Here is a 25,614-nt window from a genome sequence, read left to right on the forward strand (position 1 = left end):
TTACGTGTGCTCTTAGAATGATACTAAAACGATCTACTACTGGCAAGTCTTCACAGTAGATTCATCAAAACCATGAAAAATAAGGCACCCAGAGTTCAAATTGTCATCATTTGTTAAACAAAATCAGCCACCTTGTTTGTAAAAAGTGCACCCCTACTGCTTCAATATCAATTGAGAAGTTTTTTAGAAGCAGGTGCCCCAAACAAGTGCACCTCATTACTTGAGCATCAGGACGTGTTACTGCCTTTATATGAAACTTCATCCCCTTAAACCTGAGCATTCAGGTGCGTGATGCCACATTATGCCCAAGTCAGCTATATCTACGAGGGAGGGGGGAAAGGATGCTGCTGATTATCTGGAAAGGGTTATAAATCCATTTCCAAGCATTGTGAAGTCCATCACTCCGGATTATTCATAAAATGAGAAAGTAGAAGATGACTGACAATCTGCCCTGCAGTGGAAGTCCCAGGGAATTTGCCCTGAGAACAGAGACCACAAAGTTACATCCAGAGATCTATTGAAATCTCTCAGTACAGTAACCATTAGTTCCTCAGTCTACTATTAGGAAAAGACTGGGCAAAATCAACTTTTGTAGAAGGGCTGCCAGGAGAAACCCCCTTCTCTCCAAAAGAAGAACATTGTTCCACAGCTTAGGTTTGTAAGACAGCAACCAAAAGATTTCAGGAACAATGTCCTGTGGAAAGATGGGAGGCCAAAGTGGAGTGTTCTTGTAGTGCAGAACATGCTTGGCGAAAACAAACACTGCATCTCACCAGAAGAACCTCATACAACTATCAAGAATGCTGCTGAAGGGGAAATATGTTCTGCCTGCATTGAGGCTACAGGACAGAGATACAGTACAATCACTGGGTCTGTCTTTACCAGCACAGTCTACAGGTTTGTGTGAGACTATCTGCACAAGAGTTAAACCTCAGCCAAAAGAGACCATGCATCAGGAAAATGCTTCAACACACAGCAGAAAATCTAGGACTGAGTGTAAAGAAAGAAGAGAACCAGAATTTTACAGTGGCTAATTCAAAGTCCTGCCTCAACCCCATTGGGAGACTATGGGGGGATTTAAATGGAGCTGACCATAAATGAATTCCCTCAAACATCAGGGAGTGTAAGGAATATTGTAAAGCTGGGTAGGCCAAAATTCCTCCCAGGCAATGTGAGTGGCTGGTAACCTTTTTCAGGAAAGGTGTACTTCAGTGGCGTATTAAAGGGCCCCACAGGCCTGCAGTGGGTGGGTAGCTCCAAGGGCCCCCCTCAGTACACTGTGCACCGGCAGCAGGCTCCTGACTGGGTCCAGGAGGGATGGGCCCCCCTACTGGTACTTGCAGCCCCCACCCTTACATTTCCTTATCCCACTGGTGTACTTCAAGTGATTGTTTCCATCAGGAGCTTCAGGTCTGAATGAAATAGGGGAGGTTTGAGAATCTTGGGAAAGCCTGAAACTTTCTTTTCCTGACAACTTCAAGACCCTGACTTGTTTATTCAAATTCATGGTTCTTAAACCAGAGTTCATTCATGAATTGAAAAGAAGGAGGAGGAGATGGAATTTAGTGAATGAACAGTTTCACGTCCTGTACTGGACTAAACATTGAGTGGCTCTGACAAATAGCTTGTGATTGGAGTTACAAAATAATTTCATGATCACAACCCTTGCAATTCACAAAATCACAGGATTTTCACTTGCTGAAGAGGGTTTTTTAATGTATAAAACTCCTTTTGCTGTCAAAAAGTCTTTTACCAGTCAGAAAGGGGGGTTCGCCTAATACAAACCACATCTAGGGGTGGCTGAAAAGGGGAAACCTCCAATTTGAAAGACACATTGGGATGTATCAATGTGTTATGACTGCTACTGACACCTTTCATCAGATAAGCACACTGCAGAGGGGGTGGTATCTCTCTCACAAAAGGAGGGTCCCCTCAGCCCCCTTTCTGAATCACGTCAACCCGTGTTAACACAGCACCTACCCCTTCAATGGACACGAGCTGCTTAAAAAAAAAAAGGGGGGTGCAGTACTTTGGTGGAGGGCGGGTGTACAGAGCGCAGGGTGCTGTGTTTATTAAGGGGTGCACGCTTCTAATAAAGGCTGTGAGGTCCGGCCGTCAAAAAGAGGGGGTCTGATTGTCAGCAATCGGATGGGGGCGGGTGGGGGTCAGACACCGGGTTGATGGGGCTCATGTTCGGCTGAAGGTCTCGACTCCCGGCTGACGGACAGAGTTTTAAGGGGGAGAAGGCAGGGGCCTAACTTGGTCAGTCTGGTTGGAGGTGGGAGTGGGGGTGGTTAGGGGGGTGAGATTCAGATTTTTCGACAATCAGGCTGACATATAATGTTTAAATACATTATACGACAAGCAGGGTAACTGGAGGGACCTAAGGGGCAGTGGAAAGGGAGAGAAATGCGGATATATAGGAGCACTGAGAGAGAAAACGCACCATTTTGTAAAACAACCAATGTTTTTGAGAACTTTCAAAGCAGAGAGAGGGAGTGTGTGGGTGCGTTTTTGTCTGTGTGTGTGTAAAAAGTATTGGTGATATCTGACTGACACCTCACAATAGGCGACTGAAATCACCTCTACCCAACTATTTATAAAAAAGAAAATAGATTTATTAAGGAAATTTAACACTCCAAACATCCCTCCACCACGCTATGCCCCTGGGAGAAGGATTGCACGAGGACGAAGCGCGGGGGTCTATGACTGATGGGGGCTGGGGGCGTCAGGGGCAGACTCTTCAGGTCAGGCCGTCAGACCCAGGGTTCATGACCAGAGATCGGGAAGATGTGGGAAGAAGGGGTTCAGATGGACCCGGTGCTAGTGGAGGGAAAACTCGGTGAGCGTAAAGGCCGGTTTATTTACACACCAGCGCGGTTTCTGTTTTGTAGAATCACCGTGCGTCCTGGGGCGTTTCTACCAAACCACCGCTCTTCCAGTCTAAGGACAGCTGACGTCCAGGGGAGTGTTGGGACCACTTAACAAAACCCACCACGCCGGCGCTTTGAAGCCCTTGTGTGCGCTTAGATGGCTGGTCTCCGCCCGGTAGATCGCTTCGTGCGGCCTGATAAGAAGGCGCGGGTACTTTATGAAACCCCGGGGTCCGGGTACCGAGAAGTAGCCGTAATCAGGTCACACGCCTCAGCGTCCCTGGTAAGGCCCGAGCGGGGATTTAACCTTCAGGGCAAAGTCATCGGTGCTTGTGCCAATACATTATCAATCAACGGCCCTTGATGGGCATCCTACCCTTAAGTAATCGATGCCGGCTTTAGGCCAGAACTCACCCGTGGTGCATTTGCCCCCTCTTGAGGGTAGGGAGGGCATATCTACGGCTCAGAGCCGCTCAAGTGCTCCTCGATGCCCATAAATACCCCTTGGCCTGTTGTCGTCTGCCTGGTCCGCTAAGGGCGGTGCCAGGTTATTGACCTGCATTAAATAGGGGAGCACAACATGTGACGCAGCGTGTTGTGCGCGAGGGGGCAGCTGTGACTCCCTGCAGTGTAGCCTTTAACCCTTTCAGCACCTGACCTCTGACTGCGCGTGTGCTTAAGGGCTGTGGCCAGCTGCGACCTTTGACCCCACCGCAGAAATATAGAGGGCTTTATGTCACTGCTGGGTGGGGGTCACCACCTAATCTAGAGAGGACGGGAAACCGAGGCGACCCGTTAACATTACAGTGTGAGGGAAGCGCCTCTCACTCATAGTCAGTGTGAAATACTCTTATTTAACAATGATCGTAATAATACCAATGATAATAACAACAACAATACTAGTAATACTAATACAGCTACTAATAATAATAATTCTGGGATGCTCTGAGACGAGAATTGATGGGATATTGGGAGCAGGAATATTAATAATCGATAATGTTAATCAGCGGTTAATGAGTTGTAATATTAATGAAACGGTCCGTTAATAATACAGGGATGTTATCACCCGGTGTCTTACTGAGCCAGGTTATTATGATTCGGGATGCTATGACCCGGGATATTATAAATCGGATATGATATGGGCCAAGATGTTACTTGGCCGAATTTTGTGAGTCAGCCAGGCATGTTAAGAACTGGGTACTATACTATAACCCGATATGTTGTGCACCATGGATGCAATGAACCGGGCATTTACACCGAGATCTTATCACCTGTGGTTTTATAACCGGGGATGTAATAACTTGGCGTGTTATAACCTGAGATGTTATAACCTGGGGTGTTATATATATATAACCGGAGGTGTTATTACCTGGGGTGTTATAACCTGAGATGCTATAACCTGGAGTGTTATTACCTGGGGTGTTATAACCTGGCGTGTTATAACCTGAGATGCTATAACCTGGAGTGTTATTACCTGGCGTGTTATCACCTGCAATGTTATGAGCCGAGATGTTATGAGCCTGATATGATATAGAACAAGATGTTAAGGAGACAGGGGTGTTCTCTACCTGGGATATTATAACCTGAGATGTTATAACCTGGGATGTTATAAACCGGGATGTTATGACCCTAGTATGATATAGACCAAGATGTTATTAAGCCAGGGATGATCTGTACCTGGGATGTAATGAGTCAGAGGTGTTCACGTGCCAGGGTTTTTAAGAGAATGGGTTTTATAACCTGGGCCGTTATCGAGACCCGGGCTGTTTTTGCGTCTGGGATGTTAATGAGCCACTGATGCTAATGAGCCAGGAGTATTAGCGAGGAAGGTACGTTGAAGAGCCGGAGATGTTAAGAACGTGGGTGTTCTTGGGTGTAATGTGTCAGTCATATAATGAGCCGGGGTGTTCTAACCCGGGATGTTATGACCTGGGGTGTAATGAACCAGGATGTTATGACCCTGTTATGATGTGGACCACAGTGTTAATGAGCCAGGGGTGTCCCGGGCCTCGGATTTTATGGGCCAGGGTGTTAATGAGCAAGAAATGTTAATGACCGAAGCTGTTATGAGCCAGTGATGTAATGAACAGCGGTTATTATAGCCCGGGGTCTTATAACCTGGGTTATCATTGAGCCGGGCTGTGTTTGGGACTGGGGAGTTAATGAACCGGGCTGTTGTAAACCGGTATGTTATAACCGGGGTGTTATAACCCCGGTGTTATAAGCCGAGATGTTTTAGCCCGGGTGGTATTTACCAGTAATGAACCGGGGTGCTATAACCCGGGGTGTTATTAACCAGTAATAAACCGGAGTGCTATAACCCGGGTCGTTATTAGCCGGGATGTTATTAACCAGTAATGAACAGGGGTGTTATAAACCGGGGTGTGATTATCAGTAATAAACCGGGGTGCTATAACCCGGGTATTATAAGCTAGGATGTTATAACCCGGGTGTTAATAACCATTAATGAACCGGGTGTTATAACCCGGGTTTTATTAACCTGTACTGAACCGGGCTGCTATAACCCGGGGTGTTATTAGCCGGGATGTTATTAATCAGTAATGAACCAGGGTGTCATGAACCGAGGCGTTATTAACCAGGAATGAACCTGGGTCTTGTTAGCCGGGATGTTATTAAGCAATAATGAACCGGGGTGTTATATGCCGGGATGCTTCCGGGCCTGTGCGGGCATGAGAGGGCCCCTGCTCCAGGATGCTGTTGTGTCGGTGAAGTCTGTATATTACACTCCCCTATGCTGGTATGCCGGCCCGTCCGGTATCCCTCAGAACTCCCCTCATCCCTCCAGCAGCAAGGGCTTCCTTATTTAATACATGCACCTCCTCATATAATGTATATCTTCTAACACTAACGCTGCCTGTAGGAGCCGGCGCGTTATCGCGTTAACCATCCAGACCAATAACAGAAGGGAGATGACAAGCCCTGAACCACACATCGTCCTCAGCGCTTCCACGCCCCCACTTCCAGGCGCTTTAACACTAACACTCCCTAGAGGCAGCCGCTCCCGCCGAGTCGGAGAGTGGGCGTGTACGGGGGAGGGAATGGGAACCGCTTTAATGGACACATTGTAGCCAGAAGAAACGATGAATACTGACAACGAAAATAATTAACAATATTACGTATGATTGTTGTTTGGTTATCCATACCACTACTACAAATAGTAATAATATTAATAATAAAATCTATGTTTGGTTTCTGATAATAATTATGTATGTGTTTTTGTTAATGATATAATACTAATAGCAGTAAAGTCATTATCATTGTTGTTGTTTTCTTGTTGCTATTTTTATTATTCTCGTGGTTGTTGTAATAACAAGCCCCCCGTGCTGGAGCGAGAGTGGTTCAGCCGGGGAGCCCCTTCTAACGCTCCCCCGTGGCCTCTTCCGAGCGCCGTCGGGCTGCTCCAGATGATAAACACTGTAATGAGTCTGTAATGAGATTAGCTCCGGCCCGTCCCGCGCGAGGCCTGCTCGGGTCCCTCCGCAGCAGTTCTGTTCGGGGGGTCTGTGTTTCTGGAACAGCAATTAGACCCCCTGCAGCCCAGACCAGTTGATCGCGTGGCCCTGATCTCTGACCCCTCCTCTGTGTGATCCTGGGCAGCGCTTTAAGCGCTGAGCCGATCCTCCTCCCGCCCCATACACCGCTTGGAGGCAGTAAGCCCTCCCGGGGAGCTGCACCCCCACACCCGGGGTAACGCGCATAGAGTGCAGCCCCAGTGCGCAGCCATCAATCACAGACAGAAGTGAACTCCATCAAGGCCTAGTCCAGGCAGCGCTGAGTTCAAAGGCAGGGGCGGTGAATCCATCATCCCGGGGCGCTTTCCGCTCCTGCCCGCCTTGGTAATGCCAGGAAGTGCCCGCCCGAGGCCGGCCCCTGCCTGGAGCCAGCATCCGACTCCCGTCGCAAGGGGGCGCCCTTAATGGTACCCGCGGTCAGTGGCGGACTGGCCCGGCCTCCGCACCGAGATCTGTCTCTTGTGATTTATTACGAAGAACTCACCTCCCCTCCCCCCCACCACACACACCCGCTCCCCTAACGCACACACACAGCAGACAAGGGCAAGGAAACGGGGCTCTGTGCACCAGCAAACAAGTGTTTACCGCTATCCACCGCGGGTACTACTACTAGCGCTGATCGCAAAGCGGGGAGAACACATAGTGCATGGAGGCGCTATACCCCGTACTCTCATCTCAGTAAGGCACAAAGCAACACGTGCAGGATAAAACATAGCTTAAATCACGAACTAACACGAAAGATGAAAGACAAAATATAAATAATAACATACTGATAAGAAAACAAACAGGATATTAAACACAACGTCTAGATATAGCATAAGCCATACACTAACTCAGCACAAAGAAGAGAAAGGCGATACACAACATAACGTGTGAAACACAACACACAGATAGTGCAATAAAATAACATAATGCATGGTATAACCTAGGATATAGACAATGACACCCATCATAGAGCCCGTAAAGCATAATAACTAAATCATAAGATGCAGAACTTAACGTAAAGCACAACAAAACATGAACTTAATAAAGCACATCGAACGGCTTACGGCATACAAGCATAAAACAGCACAAGCCATGGCAGCACGAAGCAATCGATTGTTAACACAACGCGATAATGACACACAAAATAAGGGTTCACAGACAGCAACACGGCGCAACATAAACAAACAATAGGTAAAACATGACATCGAGTATATCACAGCATATAAACTCGCCGATCTAAAATACGACAGCATTTTAAACATGACGTTTAAAGCATCAGAACATACAAAACAACTACGTCTCAACATAAAACATGGACATGTTAAGGCAAAGTGTGCAAGTCCCCAGGACCCCCAGATTCTAAGGGGGCCCCTGTATAGTGATAGTTCTCAGTTTCTTCACTTTCACAGATTTTTTAATCAGAACCTCTCTCTCTCATTTTATCTCTCTCTATCTTCCCACCTCTACCTCTCCCCCTCGTAGCCGGTGTCACTTAAGTGTTTTTGGGCCTCGGGCAGGACACATGCCAGCCGTTTCGTGTGAAAGTGTATATACGATAATATATTGATAACATCATACAGGCTTGCCCTATGCAGGACTGAATTATTAGCAAATGGGCAAAACAATTCAAGGTTGTTCGGAACAGAGGGGCTTCAAATATTTCTTGCCGAGGTCCCTAAAACTCCTCAAGGTGACCTTGACCCGAATCACCAAGAAGAAGCACAATACTGCAGATTATGCAGAAGGTTTTAAGGATGAAAGTTGTCCCCTGTGGATTTTCTCGGATGCACCTTGAGGGCGGTGTGGATGCGATTTTAATGAACGTTTTTGTGTTTTCTAAACCTGGTGGCAGTCGGTGGCAGCAGCACATTGGTTGTTTTGGGTTTGGGCCCGCGCCTTTCATTGATCACGCGTGGGCTGGTTTTTAAGTTCGCTCGGTTTTGTTAAGTATGTGTGGAAACTGTTTTTTAACTTCGATCTCTTTAAAGTTTTAATGTTCATTGATGCAAAAGTTTTAAGTTTCGCTCCTTTTTAATGAGCGTGTTTGGATATTTTTTTTTACTCGCTCCTTTTATAGAGTATTTATGGGTACGTTTAAAGCTCGCTCCTTTTATTGATTATACGTGGGAAGGTTTTTAAACTCACGCCTTTTATTGGTCACGCGTAGGATGATTCTAGGCGCTCTCATTTTATTGGTCGTGCTGTGATATTTTTTAGGTTCACTCATTTTATTTCCTGGCCGTGTCTGGGAGTTTTTTTTTGCCTCGCTGTTTCATTAGTCGCGCAGCTACAATTTTTCAGACTTGTGAAAACTGCCACTGACTTGGAGGTCCTTATAAAAGCGGCGGGGGGGGGGGGGGGGGGGGTGTCGGGGCCTGGAAAGTTGGGTGTATTTTTATTGCATTTTGAGTTCAATGGTGTAAAACTTCAGGATTCCAAGATTGCTAACATCTCGGGGTATGTCTCCACAGTCCCAGGCTGAGGGGGTCCCCCTGGCCAGCGGCGCTGACAAGGAAGAGCCACCGTCCCCCAGCCCACCCTCCAGCCCCTCCGTCTGCTCGCCTCCCTCCTCCTCGTCGTCCGTGCCCTCCGCCGGCAAGAACATCTGCTCCAGCTGCGGCCTTGAGATCCTGGACCGATACCTGCTGAAGGTACAGGGGGCGGTGGGTGGGCGATGGGGCGGTTGGGGCTGGAGGGGAGCCATCGCTAAAGAGGCGCGTGTTTTGGGATACTGGAAAGCATTAATAACTCCGGGGCGCGTGACCCCTGGGCCCCGGGGCTAGGTGTGGTCAAAGGATTGACATTTTTTTTGGATCCACCATCTCAGTCCCGATTTCACTCACTTGAATTAAACTGTGCGATCTTGGCCAAACTGTGAACGCGAACCACTTATCACCAATTCAGCAGAAAATGGCAGCGCTTACAAAAGGAAAGAAGTCTCAAAATTATAGCTGAAGACGCCGGGGTATCCCGGTTTTACTAAAATCAGAAAATCCTGAACGAGTAATTTTGATTGAAAGCCAGTAGGAATTACATCTTCCTCTTAAAATAATCTGGTGCTTTTAGCACAAAAGATAAATTGAAGAGACCGAGAACAGATTAAGTGATGCAATTAAATGTTATGTATCTTTAGCGCCCCCAGAGTCCTGCGCTTTAAGGATGAAATTTCCAACACTAATATTAACAATAACTAAAAACGATTACGTCAACAACACCCCCCGAAATAATCAAAATTATGTCGAAAATAGTATTAATTTTGAGTATCGTTTGATGGTTTCACTGTCTCTTGGAGTGCAATACTCCCACGGACAATAATACTTTGAACTTCAGTAAATCGCTCTCACGTAAACATGGCTAGCAGGCCGAGTATATACTCTGAGCCAAAAACAATTATTTTATCATCAACAAATCACATTTTTTTTCGGTTTTCGAAATGTGGGAGTCCGAGTGACTTTGCTCTTCGTGGATAAAAACAGCAGAAGGTTGCGAGCATTTTACCCTTTTTTAATTCACATCTCTGACTTGTTCGTCGAGGCCGTCAATTCAAAAAACTATATTTAATGAGCTTTAGTGCAGCTTCCGAGTCCAGGCGCTCAGTGCTCTGCGCATCTGGCCGGCTTCGTGCACTACCAGGGCAGGAGCACGGCGCCCAGCGCCCAGCAACACACACAAACCATGCAAGCGCACGCTATGAAAAGCGCATAACGTGACAGTGAAAAGTAAAAGTGCAATCCTCGTTCAATAGCGAAGGAAAATATTTCTGGCAGGAATACATATGTAGCACATTTTAAAGCGTTTTAAACAATGCATTTATTCATTTAATTATTTGTTTTTTTTTTAAAGGGCTGCGTCCCACGTAGATTCCATCTCAGGGCACTAAAATGACATTCAGGCTTTAATGTTTCCAAGCTGTAACTTCATTGGTTCACGCTCTCTGTGCACCCAGCAAGTGCATTATTATAAATTAAATAAAGAGTACATCTGGGCTGTAATAAACAAATTGAGAGAAAAACACTGCACAAGATCTACAGAAACTTTCTGCTGAAGAGGGCGAAGGAGAGTATAAAAATTTGATTTCTTTGAGTACATCTCTAATGACCAAGTCCTAAAAGATTTAACTGTTCAGTAAGGTAACGATGATGCACATTAATACGGTGTTTTTACAAAGATGCGTGTAGGTAATCACAGTCAGTGTGCACGGCTGCATCGCATATGACTTTTGATTTGAAAACAAACATATAAATAGATAAAACAGTAACACAATTAATGGCAAAGGATATCATTATTATTACCACCACAACAACATTAATAATAATAATAATAATAATAATAATATGTTCTTATGTTTATACAAAAAAACAATCATTTTAAAAGTATTTACATATATGTGGCGGTGCAGTCTACACCACCACGGCCCTTTTTCGCGTTCCCGCAGAGGGATGACGGCTTCTGCCAAGTTTAGAAATAATAAATCAACATAACTAAACAGTCTAAAATCATAAGTAGGTAAGTTTAGATATAATGTGAAAAAAGCAAAGCGGTTTATAGAAGATAGCACATTGCTGAAATGAGCTCAAGTAAGTGGAATGATAATAACAGCAGTGATATATAAATAAAAACATGATTAAAAAAAGCAACAACCCGTCATAATTAATACTAGAACTGCCCGCGCGCCTACTACTGTTATTTATATAATTAAGGCGCTATCACTGTCCTCCTTGCATAGCTCCTCACAGCCGTCCGCGCTGCGTAGGCGCTGCGCACCGTGTGTACAGCTCCGCCGCGCTGACGTGCACGTTGCTCCTTCCTGTTCCAGGTGAATAACCTGACCTGGCACGTGCGGTGCCTGGAGTGCTCGGTGTGCCGGACCTCCCTGCGGCAGCACAACAGCTGCTACATCAAGAACAAGGAGATCTTCTGTAAAATGGACTACTTCAGGTAAGGCGCGCGCCCCTCGGGGGCTCCTGGGGGCTCGGGAGAGCCGTGGTGTGGATGCTGCTGGGTCTCGGTGCGCGGGGCCGTTTGTGCCGAGCTGGGCACGTGGAAGAAGTCTGTGAGCATTGGGGTGCATTGGATGGACAGGCTGGGAGCAGAGGGTGCCGCCATCTTGCAAACACGAGCACTCCCTAGAGGCGCGTGAAGTGATGCTAAGTGTACATGGAAGCGGGCAGCTTACATGGACTCATGCCTATAGTCAGTCATGTGGGGATACACTGTAGACTCCAGTCGGCCTCACTCTCTACCCGCTGTGTGTATTCTGTCATCCCACAATTTGAGGCAGACCTGCTACGACCCAGGCCAAGACTGTCCCCCTCCCATTTGAGCACTGCTTGTATTCTCTGCCTGATTTGGTGTTTCACATTAGTTACCTGTTGTCCGAGAGTCAGTGTTCGGCGTTTCATGGTACCCGCATGCAGGAGTTTTAAAGTTGGCTGTTGAATTTCCATCACCCGCCTTAGGCATGATGCTTTCTTCGGTTGATGGACCAGAATGGGCCTGTATCGTTATGGAATACAGTGCATCTGAGGAAATATGCTTTGTGCCTGTGTCCAGCTTCTGTTTTACGGATAATCATTGACTGTATTCGACATTTATCTGTTAGTTTGTATGTTTACTGCTTCTTTTAAATGTGTGCATATACCATGTATATATACATTTATATCTCACTTCCCCTCTCTCTCTATGTGTGTGTGTGTGTGGAGGAAGGAGGGGGTATGGGTGTGCGGATGCAGAGTGTGTAATAAGTATGTGCCATTGCATGTTATCAGTGACCCGTGTACTCATAAGTATGTATTTCACAAATATTTTTCACGCTGATCGATGTTTGTGTGTGTATACATAAATGTATATAATTATATTATATAATGATGTGTGGCACACCTGCATTGATAGTTTATGCTAATGGCATTTTAATAAATATATTGTTTTGAAAGTAGGTATTTAGACAACACAAGGATGCTAGGGGTTACACATGAACAGTCCCACTCCAAAGCCCATGACTATTAGCAGAATTCTTTCCCTGTGCATGAACCATTGCAGCGTTCAATGTGTAAGGCAGCAAACAGTGTCTTTTTCATTGAATTCCTATATGGTACCAACATCTGATGGGGCTTTTGCACTACTAATAGTAGTCCATAAATGACAGTATGTGTGCGTGTAAGCGCATATACATGTAAATGTATATGCGCTTACATTCTATTTATTTTGCATACATATTTACACACGTATGCATTTATGTGCAGAATGTAATGTGCTAGTATGGGGAGGGGTCATGACTCAGGAGAGGTGAAGCCTCAAGGGAATTCTGCTGTCCCACCATCTACAATGGTAGAAAATAGGAATAAGTTATATTTGCACATCTGCACATTTTGTTTGTATCATGCTTTTTTTCAGGGGTACTATTATAAGCAAATTTATTTAATCAGAGCCAGGATACTAGGATCTGGTTAAAATAAAATCATACTGAGTATGCCTCTTGCCTAAAATATTTTCCCTCTTCCAGTGATCATAAAATGCGTTGTGTAAGACAGAGCATAGTGTAGAAATCACAAAGAAGCAAACCTGTGTTTATTAATAAACTTGATCGAAAACAAAAAATCATTAACTACCATTGTTATGTGTACTGGGAGGCCACAACTAACAAGAGGCGAAGCCTGGAAAAGGTCATAATGTTCATCCCCTCTGTGTATCTGCATATATGGTGTATGACATGGCATTTTGTGAGGTGTATTTTAAAAAAAACCTTTTTAAGTAAAAAATGCTGCAAGGACATACATCTGAGAAGTAAGGTAAAATCACATTTAAGATACCTCATGACTATTAGGAGAGTTCTTTTTCCTCCTGTTTAAAGCAATTGGAATGTGCTGGAAATAGAACTTTTCTCATGTCAGTTTTGCAGTCCTGGTAATGAAGTGGTTTTAGCCTTTCATCTGTTGAGATGAATATGACAACTTTACAGTTACTGTAAGTAAATTGTGTTAGTAGGCTACATTTCCCTTTAAGAGCATGGGTTAAACACACACGTACATATCAAATGTCTGTGTGTTTTGTTGCTTTTATTGCACAACATACATTGTATAAAAGCCCATATTTCACAGGGAACTGTGAAATATGAAAAACATGTCACTGTTCCCTGTGAAATATGTTTTTTATCATCACAATGACAGCCCCAAACCACTCTGAACAGCTTTACCACTGCCAGGACTACTAGGATTATGTGGCGTGGAGGGCCAATTATGTAGCAAAGTTATATAAATGATGCATCAAAAAATGCAGATTATGCAGCACATTTTCTGGCAGCATTATGTTCATCAATTTTAGCTAGGCGATCAATTTTTCTGAAATCTGCAAATGAAGCAAGTCATGTGGTGCAATAAATCCACAATTATTCGGTAAACACTGAAACCGCAGCACTGCATAAATTCACTATCCCTTGCTATCGCCCATTATTTTATGAAAAATACATTCATGAAATGTAAACAGAACCTAAATATTCTTATTCCACGCATTAGCCATTGTTAGCTTCACTTTGGGAAAAAAAACAGTTTTCCCAAGCAAAATTCTCCAAAATAAACATGTAATATAAAAAAGACGTAATGGATAGTTTGTGTAATATGCCATTTTTGGCAACTGATAGTATTGGACCATATTTGATGATTAACCATGTATATTTAAACACACACACATTACATGAGTAATAATCATATATATGTATATATATATAATTGACAGTATCGGACCATATTTGGTGATTAACCATGTAGACACACACACACACACACACACACACAATACCCTTTGAGGCTTAGAGTGCTGAATAAATTATGCAAACAAGAAATCAGGCAACTCTGTGCTAATCCAGGGCCTAAGGATTTAGCTGTAAAAATGGCAAATGGCTTTGTCATTTTCTAATTCGGCCTGGATGGCACTGTGCTAATCCTATGTTTATAAACTTTGCTAGAAAAACAGACATTTGAGATGAACGGATTAGGTGTTGCTGGTGTTGAGGGTGCTCCATCTAAAAGAGCTGCTCACCACCTAAATTTAGGAACTTTCCAGAGATTGATTATCTATCTATCTATCTATCTATCTATCTATCTATCTATCTATCTATCTAGCTATCTATCTATCTATCTATCTATCTATGCACAGAGTGTAATATGCTAGCCAGTACCATTGTTGAATATGTTGAGGGCCCATGGATCACTAGATGTGAAGCCTTACGTGAGTCCTGATGCCCTCTCCTTCAACAATGGTAGTGAGTAGCCTTTCATGCTCTGCACATCTGCCTATGGTTCATGCCATGACATGTTTTTCGTGCTTCTTGTTTTTTTTTTTTTAAAAAAAGGTACTTAACCAAAAGCAGGAGGCAAATTATCACATTTCTTCAGTAAGGTGAAACCACGCTGAAGAGATATAATGATTAAGATGAGAGTGGTTTCCCTATGTAAAGTAATTATTACATGCAATCTGTGAGGCAGTGAAAAGTGTTTTTCTCATGTTACTTTTGCTAATCTGTGGTAATAAATTTGAACGTGACCTTTTCACTGTAGTAATACATGTGCTGATGTGCACACACTTACATTTCCCCCATATAATATGTGACTGGGTTACATTTATTTACAGTACTGCATGTGCATATGTATGAGTCAGCAACAACAATTCTGTAGTTGGGCTAAAGTTAATCTCCTCTTTAAAAAATTCAATACTTCCTTTTGTACATAATTAAAAGAAAGCTCCTTACGGGTAAGAATACAAAATCTTGCTTTATGTGGATAAATATTGTGTGCAATATGCTTGAAGAACAGCTTGCACATATCTATCTATCTATCTATCTATCTATCTATCTATCTATCTATCTATCTATCTATCTATCTATCCGCTCATTATGTAGCGCTAGGACACACTTGTTGAGTAGGTGTGTGCTTTAGAAGTAGCTCTCTAATTCATTCATATATGTTTATGTGTGTGTTTATTTATAACATACCACCGAAAATGCGTGGTACAATAATACATGTGATTAGATGCTGTTTGGGGGAACTGATGCAATAATAGTCCTTTCAGGAGGATTACTTAAGAGCAAAAGTTAAATTCCATGTGATTACCACAGCACCATTGAACTATACTGATAAATCATTTCTGCTGCCTTGCATATTCTATTGTGCAATCACTGTACAGAAAAAAAACAACGGGGCCCATTCTCAAAGGGTCTATTTATTGAGATTATATCTCATGGTCTAGATTTAACCTCTTGTGTTCTGGCTAAAATAAGCATGGCTCAAACATATATGCAGATCCTCTGAACTCAAAATGCTATTTATTTCCAGTGTTGAGTGTGGGGAGATATATAACAAATAAAGGCGCTGTCTCATGAACAGTGCATTAGTATTCTCATATCTTGGCTTTGAATTGTCGAAAACCTTTAATTCAATGGCATTATGTTTTTCTTGTGAATTACAGATTTTGAAAGTAATGCTTGTTGAGAAATACCACTTGGTTTGCATGCAGTTCCCCAGTAAAATCAAACTCCAAGCACCACCCAGGTTCTTTTATTGTTTAGGAGTCAGCATTTTGCATTACTGTTTGCTCTATCTAAGCTTTGCTCCTGGTAGCCTAGGCAGGTTTTAATGTGGATCTGATGTTTTGCCGTCCTAATGCAAAATTCTTTGTTCAGTTTTATAAACAAGCTAATTCTTAGTGATGACGCATCCAGCTCATCATGTACATTGGGTTATAGTAACACCGCTACTTGCATCCCTTAAAAACGACCATAGTGTGGCATGAAGAACTCTCTACAATACATTCTCATTAGTCCTCGGCTATTTGCCGACCGGAGCTCTGGATTTATGGCTCCGCAAGACGTTATTTCGTGTTTTTCTAATAACACGAGTTCAGTTGGTGTCTAATTATACACCACCTAGGATTATTCTTTACGGATTTCTACACGCAGAGCTAAAAGACGTGCATATTGATTCTAAACACCAGAGGGACTGCTTTGTTACATAGTGCCTTGAATTTTGCACTATGCCTTATCGAGCCTTGAGGAAGTCGCGGGGAGCATTTTCTCCTATGACGAAACACGTGTTGGCTGCTTTTCCCGGTTTTCTGTTCCATTAAAAGATGAACTTTACATCCCAAGGACTCCATTGGAATTTCTGTTAACCTGCATGATCTACTCAGATTTGATCATTGATCTGTCAATGTAGCACTTCTGGACTACTGATCCTATACCATTATTTTCACGTGTGCCTTGACCTCTGTTGAGCTTGCTTTTGTCTCTTTGGGATAGTATTGGAGGAGGGGGAAGATCCTCCGGCCAGGAGCACCGTGCCCTAAACTGTTTGTATCTATTTAAAAGTGTGGTGAATATCGTGAGCGCTTATATTCCCTTGTTTTTCTGTTCCCATTTCTGCTGTTTATTATCTAGTCCTCGTTCTTCCGCCTTATTCCACACATTCAGACACACACCAATGCTTTCTACTTTCCTTTCCTCCTGAGTATGGCATGCACTGTTTATTTTAAATGCATAGTTTATAAGTTAGGTATGCGCGTGGAGGGAATCATCTGTGTGTTCTTTCAAGGAGGCAGTTTATAATCCTTCTTTGTGTGTGGCCGATGGTTCTAGGTTTTCCCGTGTGACATCAAACGAGCATTGACCTCCCGCCCAATCTCTGGAGCTTTTTTGACTTTATCCAGGAAACTCAAAAGTCATCTCTATAATCTTTCAGATGCTTGATATTCCTGCCTTTCAAGGCAATATCTTAATTATGACTCTTTTTGGGGAATGCCCAAGGAAAGTTTACACTCTATAAAAAGTGTTAATTTGGGATTTCAGTGTACTAATGTTATCCTAAGAGAGTATATCCAAGGCTGTTTGTATCACTTTATCAGTCCAAGCAAGAATTGTATTTTGTTGTGACAGCGTTTTTTAGAAGGTCGTACAACTCGGGCTTGATTAATAGATTATCTTTACACACCTCACATATCCATGAGTCTCCTCTGTTACTACTTCAAACACATCATCACCCGCCATACAGTATTTGGGTATTGTCTCTTTCATGACTTAAAAGCTTTCATTCAATGTTTTTATTTATTTTTGTACTGTGCTCTGAGTTGGTTTCTAGCCTCTTCAACCGGATTTCAGTGCTCTAATTCTTCCTAGGGATCGCCCATTCCCTGCAGAACACCACAAAGACTAAAATACTGTTCACATCTGAAGAAGGGGTCAGTGGGATATGAAAGTTCATATGCCATTAACATTATACTCATCCATACCATTATCTTTGTACTCATCCATACGGTTATCACCGTACTCATCCATATCATTAACATTATGTCCTTCCACCAGAAGTACGCAAAAATGAGGACACACCATAAAATATCTGTAATATCTGTCTTCATTTGGTTTTAATTGTTGACCACTTTATGTCTGTGGGAAATATTTATATCCATGGGGCATAATCTTCTCATAAAATAATGAATAAGTAACAGATTCTACGTTTGTGAAGGTCTTTTGTTGTAGCCTTTTTCAAAAGTCAGGCAATATGTTAGCTGACAAGTAAGAGTCTACTTTCATTCTCACTTCCCAGCTTACCCCTTCAACATCTTGTTGAGTGTATGTTTGCCTCTGACTTCGTACAGTGCACTGCTGCCTTTCAACTAGGTTTGTGCCATAGAACTACAACATAAATACATACATACATACATGCATACATACATACAGAGGCACTAATAACAATTACTGATATTAATTATAACCCGGGTTCTTGTGACTGGCGTGCTCATTCGTCTGGTAGGATGTGTTTTGACTTAGATTACAAAAGTGCTCCCAGAGTTGTATTTGGGAATGGTGTATTGAAGTTTTGAAATCTAAGAATATGTGGTTATTTGAGACGCCTGTCTTATCCTTCTTGCCTGTAGAGTCTCTGTATTACCTATAAATAGGTTCCTGTTTTATGTGGGGTGATTAGTGTGTTCATACATGTATGCAAATAATTTTTTAGTAAGCTTTTTTAAATGTAATACGTTTGTTTCACCCTGAACGTGATCGTGGGAATATTCATGATTATGACTCTATCACTGAAAGGTTTGCACATCTCATTGTATGCTTTATAAGTGTTGTGTTGTCAGCCAAATATTCTATACTTGTATGAGTGACACTACCTGCTTTTTAAAGTATATATAGTTTCTCTGTACAGGATTTGGTAGATACTCACACTGGCTATACGCCATATTGAAAGACCAGCTTCGGCCAATACATTTTCTTTAACATTGTTTACAATCACAGCTATGTCTGCAATTTCGATGCTTCCTCTAATTATTTTGGCATCATATTTTGGTTTATTTGCGGGTGATAGTGGTTAACTCTATATTAACTGTAATGTGTGACATGGCATTTAAAAATGCAGGCCCACAAAGTCTAGTGTATACTAGAAAGACAAGAGACAAACACCCATCTCCTTTAAAAAACAATATTGTATCAGAGGTGGTGACACATCGAAGATGCCAATAAGGGCTGGACCATAAAAGGAGAAATGAACCATTATGGATTAAGAACTCATATAATAGAAATCAGACAAACTTAATATATGCTTTTGATACTTGTCTCTTGGTACTAGAACAAGGTCCACAATAGGGCATACATAAACATGTGTCACATTTTGCTACAATATGTAGCATTCTAAGAGCACTTTCACACCATAGAGGGTTTTCTTTGCACTGTTTCCTGTCACACAAAACAAAAATTACAACAATAGCCTTCATTAATTCCATTTGGAAAAAATCAGGATGCTACTACAGTATAGTTCTAACTGCATGGTAGGTCTCTTTTAACTTTAGTGAGGACATTACACTGTTCTAAAAGGGCCATGACTGGACAAAAATAGTATGCTTATTCTACCTAATCCATTGGTGTTAGGTATTTTGATGAGTCGGATGTGTAAAGATTATTGTGACCTTGATGACTTACAATATTTAAATATGTCCGTAGAAAAATGGGTCCCTTATGTGTGATGTCCGCTGCCCGCTTAAGTGTTGAGGTTATGTGTTTTGCCAAAGATAGTGAAGTAATTAGTTGGGCTGCTCCATTTTTGATATGTTCAATATTTATTTTGCTTAGTCACAAAGACCTAAATATGATCCCTTGACATAATCCAGATGTGTGCCTACCAGTGCTTCACCAAAACAGTTCTTTGAAATAGAAAACTAAGATAAGGAAACATCTTTATCATGATACAAGGAAGAACTCAAATGGTGTGTAGCACTTCTTTCATTTGAGGAATTGCAAATAAGTTTCAATCTGACGTTTGGATTTTCCAAGTTTGTTTTTGGGGTAGACACCGCTCTTAGTGTTGCAGACTATAGTTTCCACTGTCCATGTATCCAGTTGTGAACCAGAGCTGGTGATTCCTAACTTATTTCAAATAATTTAAAAGTAGTAGTTAATAAGGAATGGCAACATTCATGAGCCTTGTGAACCTCCCATGTGATAGCATAACGCGGGAGTTGAATGAACCAAACACCACTGCTTGAGTTCTTTCTAGAGGAAGAAAACAACCATAGTTAAGGCCTCGGAATTCTCACTATCCACATTGAATATTGCAGTAAGTTGTGTAAAGGTGATGTTTGAAAAATAATAAGCCCATCAGGCTCTCTATCATCAGATGGTAAAGGGGAGATACTGATTTGAAAACTACTAGTATTGTGGCATGGGTGGACTAATCCGACAGATACAGAATGGAAAAATGTTATGTTTGCTGGTAAAATAACTTATGGAGCGTTGCTGCTGAGATATGTGGGTGTGTAATCTTCAGGTCAATGGTTGAATCCTGGAAAGACTGACTGAACCATTCATCACCCTCACAAGAATACATTGAGTGCCCACTTTAATCCGATAATACTAATGTTACATACATTTTATATTAATTTCTATGTGAAAATATTTCGATAATTGCATCATATAGTTTATCAGTAAGTGTAGTTCTCTCTTGTTTGTCTGTTTCATTTTCCTAAGCATAAAGTAGAGTCTCTTCCTTGAAATAATTTAAGCACAATACAGTGACCCCATCACAAAAATGAATGATCGGACACCATTTTTAAATTCCCGAAGCAACCAAAAAAAGATGAAAATGAACCAAAAATAACCTACAAAACAACAAGATAATAAAGAAAACTGTGTGTAAAATGACCAAAAGAAAAAAGGTATATTCCTGTCAAGTTCCAAGAAGAAACGTATCAATTTATTAAAGAACTTCAGAAAAATAGGTAATCTCAATGCTTGAACAAAAACGGATTTGGTAGAAGTAGATGCTCGACGTTCTTTAAGAATCTCTCTCGACCTCCTTACTACCAAGTACTGGTAATTTTTGTTGTGAAATTATACTTTGCCTGGAGCATCAAGAACTGGTATGAGTCCGTATTGGACACCCAAATAAAGTGCCATGGCTTTGTATGTGTGAGAAAGGTGCTTTCTTATACATCCATATAAAGCAGCAGATTGAGACTCAGTGGCTGCAGTCTTCATGGATTTATTAGAAGAGAGGATAGCAAGAGGAATATAAAGGTGGCCAGTTGGTTTCAGGAAGATAGTAGATTAAGTTGAAACTTACCTTTGAGAAACTTACCTTGGGTGGTAAAGATATGTGTGGTAAAGGTATATCCTACGTAAAGGCATTGAGTGATAAATGATGTGTAGTAAAGACATGCATGATAAATGCATGCATTGTATTGTCATACAATTGTGAAGCTACACATGCTTGGCCTGGAAAATATATTTTCTCTGTAACTGTAGTGGATGTCACAATAGGTGATGAATCCACAGGAGGCTTGTAACTTTTAGGCCCTGGGTGAATTTTCTACACCATATACTAGGCACTTGTAAAATAGATAATTGTGTCAATCAGATGTAAGCCAACTTAACTTTGTTCAAAGGGGAGCTCAGGCACTTTACTCCTGTTGACCAGGGATACCAGCGCACAGATTTCTAATGAGAGCAAAATTAGGGCCCAGAAAAAGGGAAAACCTAGGGGCGACTATGCAGAAAAGGACGATTTCCTGTAGGGTTTGATATGGTACAAAAAACAATGAGAACCACATGAGGATACTTGCTACATTAGGGATAGGAAACAAGCACACACATTGAGGCGTAGTAGATTTTTCAGGGCCTTCCTAAATGCAAGATTGCTTTAAGCATCCCAGGTATGCTCAATATTAGTAAGAGGACAGGAGACTAGATAGATGACCTAAATTCTCTCTTTTATTTCAGGAATTTACATACTCTTCATGATGATGGTATATGGTGGACCATCTAATTATTGTTTTTGCTGAGTCATTAGAACTTTATGAGAAACTAGTGACACATTAAGACTGGCTGTTGCCTTAACATCGTTAGGCTTCTCAGGACATCGCTGTACCATCTGAGGCATTGTCATCCCACCTTTGCTACATTGTAGCGGCATCTTTTTAAAGCAGGTATCTCTTGCTGTTCCTCCATCACTTGATGGTAACGTTATTTCTCCACGGCTGTGCCCCTACTCAAAATGCTCTGACATTAACGAATGGTGTTATGCAGCACTTTACAAAAAAACAATAAAATAAAATTGAATTGCTAAACTAAATAGTAATGTTAAATAAGAGCTCCTGTGGTCATCTCTCAGTGTGCTGAAACTTTGTAGACACTAGTAAGCTTTTAGCTCTGTTGTATACATAACGTTGTAATTGCAATAGTCTGTCACTGATTCCTTTCCACCAACTTTACGCAAAGTGGTTCCAACAAATGACCACTCTCTCATTAAACTTGTAAACTTAGCTATTGCTTCTGTACATATGTTAAACAGCCAACACCAAGCAAAACGTCTCATAGTTGTAGTCACTGCATGATAAAACAAGAGCTGGTAAAACCTGGATCTTGCATTTCAAATGAAAAAATTCCAGTGTGTCACCATTGTTGCTGGTTGGTAATAAAAATTAAATTGAGAGTTATGACTGTTATTTTATTTTTATGCAGCATTATAAATATTTCACCGTTTCTCAGTTAAAGGCTGAAATAGATCCCTGCCAAAATGTTTCACACAAAACAAGCTTTTCAAAAGCTGCACAGATTCCATTATAAAAGCTCAAAAGCAAGGTAAATTATGCAGGATGTCAGCAATAATTACTAATCGCGATTTAACATGGTACATGGGCATTATTGTGAGAGCACTGGTGTTGGATGCTATACCAACCCAAATTGTTGGACAGGAGCAATATTTCATTGCATGACGACATGCAAGAAATTGTGACATTTGCAAGGATAGATATACCCAGAGGGTGATGAAACGAAAAAAATGAAAATTATAGCGGTTTTCTAAGATGTACTGGTACAGACATTTCAGTAGTAGATCTTACAATACGAATATTAACAATTCTGAAGAAATGTGGATTGTAAAGATTTTAATAACCATGAAGCAGAGTTTATTATAATCTTAGTGTTCAATGTAGAAAATTAGTTTGGTGCCCTTTGGTTGGGTATTCAAATGCTATGGAAGCTGGGATGAAATTGACTATGTAATAGTAAAGTCACATATAAAGGAACGGAACGCTTTTATGCAATTGAGACTTTTTTGTGCTGCAAACAAAAAAAAAATACATAAACAGCCATTGTCGATGCTAATAGGGTTGGTTTAAATCCTAAAGTGTTTCTTTAGTCATTGGTCAGTTTAAGCGCTCAATAATTCATCATAAATTAACTCTATCACTCATTCCTGCATTCATGCATAAATTCGTCCACATCTGATTCATTTTGGCATTCACCCACGAATTCTTCCACAATAAAAATAAACAAAGGAAGCATATGCAAAGTAAGTTAGAAGAAAACTAGTTAAAAAAAAGAAATAATCCACAGCCCTCTTGAAATAGTATTGTGCATAGTATATAATTATTTAGAAGTTCCAACATGGCCTTTATGTTTTGAAGCAACGCATTGGCCGCCTTGGAACTGTAAAGCATTGATACACTATGCACAGTAATATTCTAAGATTTTCACCCAATAAATATCAAACTGGGTGGTCATCTTAGACTGGTGTTGTGCATAGTGTACCGTAGTTGTGCAGATAAAACTGACAATTTTTTTTCTAAACACAACAGCATCTTGGAATGGTACAACGATGATACACTAAAGACAATGCCATTCCAAGACAGCCACCAGCTTCAGAAGCAGTGGCTGCATGAGATGTGCCAAACACTGCATCAAACGGTGCACAGCATTTAGAGAGCTGTCAGGCACTCTAAAAGAGAAAATAAAAAAGGAAAAGGAAAGAAAAGAAAGCGGACCAACAAAAAGAGAAAGTGGAAAACCAAGAGACTGTCACTGAAGTTAACGCATTTTATGGCAAATGTGCCCAAGCAATCAAGTGAAACACCATCACTCACAGGGAAATAGAGTCAAGGGCTGAGGTGGGCTGCCCAACTGCCCCATGCATGATTTTCTACACCTAGGGTTTGTTAGAGGGATAATAAACACCAGAAATCTTAGCTACCCTAATAATCACTATAATAATCAGTGAGCTTTCATGCAACAACATACAGGCCTTAACAGAGTGTGAAAACAACCTATTCTTGAAGGCTTATTGATTTTAACATGCTTTTCAAAATAAAATGAGTTAGGCATACTTTCTTTATCTTAACATTTCATAATAAACGGGTCCGGCCCATGCCATTTGGAAATCCTTTTTCCAGTAAATCATTCAGGCCGATAGTCTTTATCATTGGCTTGTCACCATAACCAACTCAAGCCTACTGTACTGAGAGAAAGCTTTCCCACCAGACTCCCATCAGAGCACAGTCTTATAATGACAAATATCTACAACATTACACCAGACGAAACAACCCTTCTTAAGAAAGCCAACAAAAAATATCACAATTCATATCTTCTATCCCTTGGTTTGTCAGAAGAGGTAACCAAGCATTGCCTACCATGTTAATCTGTGAGATTCCACATTATAAAATACCAATGCATAGACATTAAGCTAGTGTAATAACAATCCACCCTTAAAGGCTTTTTGTCTTTGACATATAGGGCCTCATTTACAGGAATCTGCTGCATCGGCTCCGATGCGTCAGATTTCATGCACTGCCCTAAGCCCCCCAACCATGCCATGGTAGCATTGTATTCACTATACAGAGCTCCATGGTGCACATTTTCCACTTATGCGTCTGAAAATCAACACATGTGGGGCTAAAATGACACATTTTTGGACTAGGGTAAAAAAATTACGCTACTACAGCAATGCATGGAAGGCTCCCATTTTAAAAAGCCCTGCGTCAGTTTAACGCCTGCTCTGAATAATTTTTTTTGACGCAGTGACGGTGCAGAATGATGCAGCAAAATCTTGTAGATTTCCTTGCACCAGTTCTGTGTGGCTTTTAACAGGGGAACGCCTACCTTGCATACATTATACACGTATATTGTGGCTTAAGGCTTTACAAACTGGTGCAATGGTCCCATTGCGCCAGTTTGTAAATGTGGCACACTGTAGGAGACTGCTTTACATCACCGCTGTGTAAAGAAAATGACGCAGTGGTGGCGCAAGGGGCTTGTAAATAAGCCACATAGTTTTCACAATAAATGTCAGGTCTGCTACATTTGTTGTAAGATTTTATAATAAAGAGATCAGACCTATGGCCTTTGACGTATGGCCTAATTTAGATTTCGGTGGACGGGCTACTCTGTCACAACAATGACGAATATCCCGTTTGCCGAAAACATAAATCCCATTATTTACTATGGGATTTATATTTTGACGGAGGGGATATGCGTCACTGTTGTGATGGAGTAATACATCTGCCGACATCTAATTCAAACCCAAAATGCTTCCTGCAGAACCAATCAGGCTTATAGCCTTTATTTTTGACTTGTCACCATAATCAACTCAAATCTACTATGATTAGCGAAACCCTTCCCACAAGCCATCTATCAGGCATGCAGTCATAAACTGCCAGGCACATACACAATTAGAGTCGGCAAACAATTTAAATTTTAAACTGCTTCTAAGAGGACCTAAATGTGTTCTCACATTGCTGAACTTATACCCCTGTGGTTTGTCAGGGGGGTAAATAACAGCAAATCCCTTGCCCAACATGGTAACCTGTGGGATTCCATGTAACATAATACCTCTCTACGGGCTTTAACACAGTCGAATATCAATGCACTCTTAATGGTCTACTGCTTTCAGCAAAGCGTTTCCAAA

General features: G+C 41.7%; 1 protein-coding gene across 3 annotated transcripts in view; it reads left to right on the top strand.

The window, feature by feature from the left end:
• Positions 1-25,614, top strand: part of LHX6 (LIM homeobox 6) — a 324,148-nt gene that overhangs the window by 6,101 nt on the left and 292,433 nt on the right. For 2 of the 3 annotated variants that reach the window (XM_069241534.1, XM_069241535.1), the window contains exons 2-3: positions 8,863-9,042; positions 11,208-11,329. In XM_069241534.1, the coding sequence (XP_069097635.1) occupies positions 8,863-9,042; positions 11,208-11,329 (302 nt within the window). Of the gene's footprint in view, positions 1-8,862; positions 9,043-11,207; positions 11,330-25,614 lie in introns of those variants that run through there. The other variant, XM_069241536.1, reaches the window with a different exon arrangement.

This window comes from Pleurodeles waltl, chromosome 6, assembly GCF_031143425.1.
Source record: "Pleurodeles waltl isolate 20211129_DDA chromosome 6, aPleWal1.hap1.20221129, whole genome shotgun sequence".
Lineage (NCBI taxonomy): Eukaryota > Metazoa > Chordata > Amphibia > Caudata > Salamandridae > Pleurodeles > Pleurodeles waltl.